The sequence below is a fragment of the Macrobrachium rosenbergii genome, chromosome 49, assembly GCF_040412425.1.
Source record: "Macrobrachium rosenbergii isolate ZJJX-2024 chromosome 49, ASM4041242v1, whole genome shotgun sequence".
Classification (NCBI taxonomy): domain Eukaryota; kingdom Metazoa; phylum Arthropoda; class Malacostraca; order Decapoda; family Palaemonidae; genus Macrobrachium; species Macrobrachium rosenbergii.
In genome coordinates, this window is record NC_089789.1 from 31,223,606 (window position 1) to 31,233,605 (window position 10,000).

The 10,000-nt window shown below is 36.5% G+C and overlaps 1 protein-coding gene across 10 annotated transcripts in view; it reads left to right on the plus strand.

Annotated features, from left to right (window-relative positions):
• The window catches only part of LOC136832238 (recombining binding protein suppressor of hairless-like), a 385,818-nt gene that overhangs the window by 298,036 nt on the left and 77,782 nt on the right, over positions 1-10,000 (plus strand). For all 10 annotated transcript variants that reach the window (XM_067093094.1, XM_067093098.1, XM_067093100.1 and 7 more), the window contains 2 exons: positions 6,869-7,000; positions 8,546-8,813. In XM_067093094.1, coding sequence (XP_066949195.1) covers positions 8,558-8,813 — 256 coding nt within the window. In that variant the 5' untranslated portion in view covers positions 6,869-7,000; positions 8,546-8,557. The remainder of the gene's footprint in view (positions 1-6,868; positions 7,001-8,545; positions 8,814-10,000) is intronic.

Below are 10,000 nucleotides of genomic sequence, written 5' to 3' on the forward strand. Positions count from 1 at the left end.
AGCATTATTTTGTTCATTTATCAAGTATCCGTATGCTTGGTGTTATTTTTCCATGTGTTGTCAAAATGTGAACGTATATGCATTTACGTCTTTTAATGTATATTTTAATATTTATGCAGGTAAAGAATAAATGGTTATGAAACTGAAATAGACATGATTAATTTGGAATGGTCATATATATATATATATATATATATATATATATATATATATATATATATATATATATATATATATATGTGTATGTGTGTGTGTGTGTGTGTGTGTGTATATTTATGTATATGAATGTGTGTGTGTCTGTGTATGTACGCAAGTGTACGTACTGTCCGTTAATCTGAAAACGATGCGCGAAAAGCGGATTTCTGTCTGTCACTTTGCACTTAAGCGGCCGTTCGGAGGACCCTTTTAATAATTTCCCTGTTCCTGACCAAGTGATTGAATACATCCTGTCAATTTATTCATCCCAGCTCACGTATCGCTCCCCTACCCCTCTCCCATCGTCCTCCCCCTTCCACCCCCCCTCAACTCCCATCTCCCCATATTCCTCCCCTGCCCTTCCCTTATATCCTACTTTTAGTACAACTCCTGCCTCTCCCTCTTTCTCTCTCTTTTTTCATAGTTTCTTCTCTCTCTCTCTCTTCTCTGTCCTCACTTTGGTTATTTCTCTCTCTCTCTCGCTCTCGCTCTCCCTCCTTTCTGGTGCCCTGAATGACGTCACAAGAGGTGCGTAATTGCTGGTCCTCGTTGTTGTGGGCAACTCTTTGACGGGGCAGCCGCTTCTGGTTGGGACATAACGCGTATTCCGTACCCACCGTGGCTTTATTGGGCAAGATTTCAATGGGTGAGTCAAGCTAATGAGTGGGCCATTGTAGGGAGGACAGACGAGGGGGGACACTGGTTTATTATGTTTATTTTGAACGGTTTTTTTTTATTGCTACTATAATTGTCCTCTTGCTATTCTCTAATGGAGTAGGGGAGTTTATTGTGCTCATATCTTGTTTTGCATTTTTCACTTGTGTTTGAAGACTTGGTTTTAGCTTGCGTTGTTTAGTTTGTTTTTCATATTGCCATTGTTATTATTGTTAGTTTCCTGTTTTACTTTTTTTGTGCTGTTAACTTTTTATCAGGCAATATCTCCGAATGTGTTTATTGTACTGAATTTTACACTATTTCTTTTAATTAAGAATTGGTTTTGTTTCATTTTTATTTTACTGACGCTCTTCTCTCCGAATGGGAAAAAAGTTGATTGGCAGAAAAAATATTGTGAAATTTTGGAGTGGTTGCAAGAAAGTTGATTGCCCAGCAGTGCCGAACCTGTTTTTAATTGACATTAGCTGTTTGTGCCATGAAAGTAAGAAATGTTTTCTCTTGGTTTTGATTTCTTGAAATCTCTTTGGTTGATTTCTTTGAGTATGTTATTTTAGCTTCATTTTTAAAAAGGATCCTCTTGGTTTTTTAGATGAAATTTCTTAGAATTTTTTCTCTTGGTGTTAATATCTTAAAATTTTATTTGTTTGGAAGGTATTTTCTAGTGGATTTCAGATCTTCAAATATGTTCTCTTTTTTAAAAAAATGTTAACTTCTTAATTTCTTGCTTACCAAACCCATAGCTAGTGAGATCACCGTGATTTTGTAGTATCAAATTTTCTCCGTGATTACACAATAACCGTATTTTGAATCTACTTAATTATGGGTTGCATTGCATTAAAATTTAAATTATACCAAGTTTGACTGTAAATTTGTTAGAATAAAAGTAAGATATTTTCGTGTAATGTCACGGTATTACTGCTTTGTTTTAGTAGCCATTTTTTAAACACTCAAACACATACGTTCAGGAGAGAGAGAGAGAGAGAGAGAGAGAGAGAGAGAGATCTTCAGAGAGAGAGAGGTCTTGAGAGAGAGAGAGAGAGAGAGATTGCAAGACTCTCATCTTTATCTTCAGGAATAAGTCATATCTTGACTTCAAAGATTATTTTTCCTTTTATGTTGTTTTGTTAAATTTTCAACCCACTGAAGAAATACTCTCTCTCTCTCTCTCTCTCTCTCTCTCTCTCTCTCTCTCTCTCTCTCTCTCTCTCTCTCCATGTGCTAATTCACCATAATTTACCTCTGTAATAATTCCACATGCATCATTTTATAATAGCCTCTCTCTCTCTCTCTCTCTCTCCTCTCTCTCTCTCTCTCTCTCCATAATTTACACTGCAATACCTTATGCATATCATATTACGATAGTCTCTCTCTCTCTCTCTCTCTCTCTCTCTCTCTCTCTCTCCATAATTTACCTCTGTAATACTCATATGCATATCATATTACGATAGTCTCTCTCTCTCTCTCTCTCTCTCTCTCTCTCTCTCTCTCTCTCTCTCTCTCTCTCTCTCTCTCTCTCTCTCTCTCTCTCTCTCTCTCCATAATTTACCTTTGTAATACTCATATGATCTTAATTTTACAATAGTCTCTCTCTCTCTCTCTCTCTCTCTCTCTCTCTCTCTCTCTCTCTCTCTCTCTCTCTCTCTCTCTCTCTCTCATCAATATTTTTATTTTGCCTGTTTCACCAATGAATTCTTTTATTTTCTGTGAGATTAATTTAAATGGAATAAATACGACTTCCGAGAGGTAACGAATACCGGGTGATGTTAATTAATTTAAATTAGTTGTAATTGATTTAGGTAATTGATTTAGGCGAAAACTGTTTGTAGAGAAAGAGTATGGTCACTGTATAATGGCATGAATGAAAGTGTTGTGGTTTCCTTTGTGGTTCTGTTTGGAGTGATATATATATATATATATATATATATATATATATATATATATATATATATATATATATATATATATTTTATTTATATGTGTGTTTATATTTTGTATATATATATATATATATATATATATATATATATATATATATATACATACATACATATATAATCAGGGGTATTTGAAGTAAACTATAGCCAGACTCATTGACATCCTTTTTTAGTCGAAAAAGTCTTATATGATAAAAAAAGAACTCTCTGTTCGCAAGGAGAGAGATTTCACATATTTTTATCTCTCTGTGATGAATTGCTTTTCCTAACTTAGCGGAAAGGCCAGGGAAGTTCCGGCAAGCTACGTGATGCCAGAAAAATAAAAAAAAGTAAAAACGAAGAAATGGAAAAAGAGCTTGAATAAAATGTGAAATAAAAGCAAGAGCAGGAAAGCAGCAATGCTGCTGTTTTCATCTTCTGGTATTTAGCAAAACTGGATGTTTCTCTATAAGGCTTGTGCTACTGCTTCTACTGTAGCTGCTGCTGTTGCTGCTGACTCATGGTTTCTTAGGACCGCACACACACGCGCACACGCACGCACACACACGCGCGCGCGCGCCTACAGGCGATCCTAAAGTAAAACAGCTTTACTGGAAGCGATACTGACTTCAAACTCCTCTATGAATCCTTGCCTATAGTTTTACATGATGCGCTGTGCGCAGTCGCATCGTGATTCGTTTCCTTTATTTATTCGCTTCCGATGGGCCTCGATGGCTTTATCAGAGGACGTATTAAAGAAATACAAAAAAAGGGAAAAAAAGGTGTTTTGAGGCAGTCTTCATCTGGTAACGCAAGAAGTGTATTGAGAGTCGTGTGGTCTTGACTCTGCCGCGAAGACAACGGGCGAAGATGGCGCGCCGGAGCCAGCGAGGGTTACGTCCCTCTGCCTCCGGGACGAGCGTGGGAACGCACCACCTGAAAGGGAGACCGTCAGGTTGGGGACGGGGAGGGGAAGGAGCGGAGAGGGGCGCGATTCTCCCCTCGTTACATTGGCCTCACCTCCTCCTCCTCCTCCTTTCCCTTCTCTCTCTCTCTCTCTCTCTCTCTCTCTCTCTCTCTCTCTCTCTCCTCTCTGACAGTCAGTGTAGTCAATACTTCTCCTCCTCCAACATCAAGGAATAAGAGGGTATGGTGTTTGCATGTTGGCTTCAAAAAATTCTCTCTCTCTCTCTCTCTCTCTCTCTTGGGGTTTCAGGCAAATGCATCTGATATATTGGCTTCCGTCTCGTAAATGCCTCATCTTGAATGCATTATATATCTCTGTTGTATGTAATATTCAGCAGTTTGGGTCGAACGCTTTCAAAGATTGATTGTATTTTTGGCAGAGAGGTTTTATGATTGCTGGCCAACCAGAGTCCCTCTTTGAAGATCAGAGTCAGTTGTTTAATTATTTATCCTGGTGAGGTAATAGTTGCATATATATATATATATATATATATATATATATATATATATATATATATATATATATATATATATATATATATATATATATATATATATATATTGTATGTATTATGTATGTGTATATATACAGTATATGAAATTGCATGTCATGATAGTATTCTCCAGTTTTATCTCCTCCTCGATTTTAGGGGAACAGAAATTGTTTCCAAGACTTTATGATATACCAAAGTAGGTAAACAACTGTCTGTCGCGTCTTCAGCTGATAGTTATTGCATTTTTTACTCTGTTTATTTATCTGTCTCTTTGTACTGTAGTCTTTCGATGAAACCTCCGTTTACATATGTATTTTGTCTACCATTTCCTCATTATGTAGGTATTTACAACTGCCAATTTGTATCCTTGTGTTCGTATCTGAACTCGTCCATTGCTTCAGCTGTCGGGTTATCTGCCAGTCTTTCTCTCAGTTCCAATTTCCCCGTATCTTATTTTTATCAACTTGATAAGCTGGGGTTCATTTGTAATTAAAATCTTCGTGTATCATAAGAAACTGACCTACTGAGATTAGTATTTGTTTTGCCTCTCGGATCTGATGATGCAACACTGCCCTAAAATGGAAGCCTGCAGTATCTGCAAAAATACAAAACTGAGAAAAATGGCAGACACTGCAGTTTTCCCTAGCCTTACTACTGATTTTGCAGGTACTGCAAGTGGGACCCCCTAAATAAAGCATTGAAGAATTATTCTGAAACTGCAGTAACTTGTGTATTAATGTTTCACGAGCCCAGTTGGTGGAATATCTCAATTTCGAAAATTTTACAGGTACTGCAGTTTTCCATTTTAGGGCAAAACAGCCTCTTCATGTTCTGCGATCGTGGTACGATTTCTAAAGCTGATCAGCTTCGGAGGGTGATGAGTTTGATGACCATTTGAGGAACTTCAATATTGGATCTGAATTCGGGGAAATGTATGGTTTGGTTACTTTTGTCCGAGTAGGCCTCTTCAGGAAATCTAAATTTCTTACTCATTAGGGTGTAGGTAGAATTTTGGTTCAATCCAACCTCCTGACTTCATAAGAGATGGAGAACGGTGGAACGGAATAGCAGTTTGCTGAAATACGGTTATTCATTTTCAACTCGTTCTGTTTTCGAAATAAGTATTTCATGGAGAGAGAGAGAGAGAGAGAGAGAGAGAGAGAGAGAGAGAGAGAGAGAGAGAATTAACAGCTGGTGATGTTTAATACACAAGCTAATATATATTTACATGTATATACTGTATGTGTGTATATATATATATATATATATATATATATATATATATATATATATATATATATATATATATATATATATATATATATATATATATAATAGAATCTTAATTTAAACTGTATGGTATCTTCTCCGCTAGATACCATCCAGTTTAAATGAGGACCTGTTATTAACTGTATTACTATACAGAACAACTGTGTAATTGATAAAGTTCATATATACATAAATATATATATATATATATATATATATATATATATATATATATATATATATGTGTGTGTGTGTGTAATACAATATGAAGATAAGGTTTTAAACTCTTTGCGCCCGTTTGTAGATTGTGTGTGTATGTATTTGTGTGTGTGTGTGTATGTCTCGAGACGACCTTGTTAAGAGTCTCCATCCATAAGTAACTCGTCATTAAGTTGGCCCGATTGGAATCCTGGGAGATTCAACGACCAACTGATAGAATAATGATTAGTCTCAGGTCTTTGAAGATAAAAAGAAAAAAAAACTGTTCTGAGGTAAACGATCTCGTTGCATTTTAACGTGCGAAAGTGTTTTTCTCCTCCCGGGAGAGTATTAGACTATTAAAAGGTTATTTAAGAACCGTTTTAAATTTCTTACTGGACGTTATTTGGGTCGGTGAAATAGTGGATTTTGTTGTGTTGTTTTGTGTGTGGGCTTTTTTTTTTTTTTATTTGTCAAGGCTATTTTGATGTGATTACATGGACATGGAAATGTGTATGTATGTATGGTTGTATGAATGTAAATGTGTATTTTTATATATATATATATGTATATATATATATATATATATATATATATGGAGAGAGAGAGAGAGAGAGAGAGAGAGAGAGAGAGAGAGAGAGACCTATTAGTTTGTTGGTCACTTTTTAGAAAATAGACTTGTAGTAGCAAGCATCCAAATTAGTATGTGAAGGATTATATATATTTGATATATATATATATATATATATATATATATAAATATATATATATATATATATATATATATATATATATATATATATATATATATATATATATATATAAATTAGAAAAAATGGGATGGATCCGTATAAAGTATAAATATAAATATATATATATATATATATATATATATATATATATATATATATATATATATATATATATTAGAACCTCAGGCCTTTTCCTTGACCCCAGATGATGGGTGACTCATTCACAGCTATGGCAATTGCTGGATGGACCCATGCCGACCTTGCCAGTGCGAGCCAAGCGCCTTACAATTATTTTGATGTATATAAAAATATTAAAATGTAATATTACACCATGCATAAATATCTGTATATTCTTAGCATATCTTTATATCCTGAGTGTTAATTTTGTCTGTTTGTTTGTTCACAGGGTGCGGGATACGGGTACGGGGCATTGGAGGGTCGCGGGGAGGAGTGGGCGGGCGTCAGCGACGCCCTGGTCTCCTACTCGGCAGCCGCCACCTCACCCTTGCCCCCCACTCCTCAGCACTTCTACACCCAGGTGAGCAACCCCTCGACTTTCTACCTGAAGAAGTAGAGGTAGTAGTAGATGAAGGAGAAGAAGGATGAAATGAGTAGGAGGAGGCGTAGAGTAAAAATGGAAATAAATAAGAATTAAGAGGAGTAGAGTGAAGTTGGAAGCAGAATAAAATTATGTTTAGAGTAAACTTGGGAGAAGTAGGAAGAATAGAGTAAGATTATAAGCATGAGTAGAATAAAGGGGAAAATGGAAGTACAGATTAGATGAGAAATGGCAGTAAAAAAAGTTCGAGAGGTAAATGAAAAGAATTCGCAATAATTGGAGCCCGAGCACGGTAAGAACAAAAGCAGAAGTACTCGGATTAGGGTAGATAATAGAAATGGAAGGAGTAATTTGAAGATAAAAAAAGCTGGAGTAGACTCCAGTTGGATGTAGAACTGGTAGATTCTGTAGTGTAGACAGGAATAATTTTAGGATTAAGAACTTAAGTTCAAAGATTTGGAGAAAGAAATAGGTAGAGACAAAGTAGCTATAGAATTTTGGAGAAAGAGAGATAGGAAGAGATAGAGTAGCTGTAGAATTCTGAAGAAAGGGGATAGGAAGAGATAGAGTAGCAATAGAATTTTGGAGGAAGGGAGATAGGAAGAGATAGAGTAGCAATAGAATTCTGGAGGAAGGGAGATAGGAAGAGATAGAGTAGCAATAGAATTTTGGAGAAAGGGAGATAGGAAGAGATATAGAGTAGCTATAGAATTGAGAATAGATGTAGGAGGAATTGGATTGAATGTGGAGGAGTCACATCAAAATTAGGAAGCATAGCATCAATAATGAGAGCCAAGGGAGAAGCGGGAACAAGATAAAAGGACCGATAATAGCAGAAGTTGACGTACAGTAGTAAAAATAGTAATAAGTGGGTCAATTAGTAATGCCAAGAGTAGAGTGAGAGGTAGAAATGAGAGTTGGAGTAAGAGCGAAAGAAGCAATAGCAAAGGCAGTGGATAGAAGAGTGGTAGTAAGAGTTTACACCAGAATTTGAAATAAAGTAGAACTATGAAGAATCGACATAGATATAAAGTGAGTTAGAGTAAAGATAGAAGTAGCAGTTATTATTATTATTATTATTATTATTATTATTATTATTATTATTATTCATTAAAAAGAATAGAATGGCCGTCTGATGCCGTTGTTACATGACAGCGTCCAGAGTTCATTTATTTATGTTTTCTGGTATTTTTCTTACCATTTACAGAAAGGCGGATGAAGCCTGGGGTAAATTGTGCCCCTGGCTTCATTCGCCATTCTGTAAATGGTGGAGAAAACTACCGAAACGTCAAGGGATACATGAGCCTCGGGCAGCTGTTATATAATTTACAAGCTGCTACAAAGAAGTCCATTCGGGAAATTGAGAAACTGCAATATATACTCCACGGTATCCTGACAGCCATTCTTTTTGATGAAGATTCTTTAAAAGGGTTATTCTTCCGAGATATTATTATTATTATTATTATTATTATTATTATTATTATTATTATTATTATTATTATTATTATTCGTTCACCCCCTCAGAGTGATGGCGTGATGACTGAGCTGGGTGGTGTAAATGGTCACGCAGGAGGCACGCCCGTGGGCGGCTATCCCCCATCGTCTGTGCCACAGACCACGCCCACAGGCTCACTGCCGCCCACTTCACACCACCTGGGTCCACACACTGCCGCCCATCGTCCCGTCGACCTCTCCCAGGCCCAGCGCGAGAACCAGCCCAGCGGCACGCCCGCAACCATTCCCTACCCACTGCACGACCCCCACAACCACAGACCCACCCTTCTCGACACAGGTAAGGCAGGCAGGCAGTCGTTAGGCAGGTAGCAGGGGGGGCGGTATTTGACCCCCTCCTCCTGTAGCCCTCTTCGCCCTTCCTCCTCCTCCTCCCCTACCCCTCTGCCAGCATGATCTCTGAAATAGGGGCATTTGTGCCCTCCTCTGTATATGACGTCATGATGTGTGATAACTGTATGTATATTCTTTTGCTGATATATTTGGCATTTCCATTTCCTGCCTTTTCTTACGTCTTTTTTTTTCCAGTTGAAGGACCTGTTGGCTTTTTATTGGCCTTAGTCGTTTTTTCCCTCTCGTTAGATACATACAGTATATTTATATGCTCATGCATGTCTAGATGAATGTGTATGCTTATGTACATACGCATCCACATATTCTGTAGTAGATAAAGTCATTATGTGTAGTATACTTTGATGCCTTTTTTGAACTGATAGTCTTCTGTGGGATACTCTTGTAGTATTCTTTGATATGTCTTGAATAAGGGATTTTGATGATTCCCTTATAAATGTTCTCCTTGTAGGTAATAGCTTAGTATGAATAAGCTTAATTTATTCTTGATTAACAAATGCCAGTATTTCAGTTCTCATACTTCGGAGTCTTTTAATTTTTCGAATTTAGAGTATGTATATGTATATATATATATATATATATATATATATATATATATATACACATAATTGTTTGCCATGTATTGCAATTTTCATAGTTTTGAGTTTTCGTGCTTTCAATTAAATGTTAACACTTCTGAATGATCCTGCTTGCCCGAAATTACTGTATTTTTACCAGCTATAGTTGGAAAGCTGATGTTTGGTTTAATTTTTCTTATTTATTCGATACAATCATATTTGGTCATAGAGCAAGGTTCGCCGTTTTCTTTCAAGCCATCGTATGTACTTTCCTGTTTTATTTATTTTCTTTTTAGTGATTTCCTTTTTTTCTTTTTTTTTATGTGTGCAAAACTTGTAAGCGTAATTCTGCTTATGTCATTTCGATTTCCTTGTCGTACTTTTGATTTTTTTTATGTATCGTGCAAATCTTCATCAGTAACAAGTGAAGCAATGGTGATTATTTCTCTCCGGTACATATTTGTGCCCGTCACTGTCTTCTGTTCTCGCCTTGGCACTGCTCTTGTTGGGAAATTGATTCTCTTATCGATCACACCGGCGTTTTCCTTTCTGGAAAAAA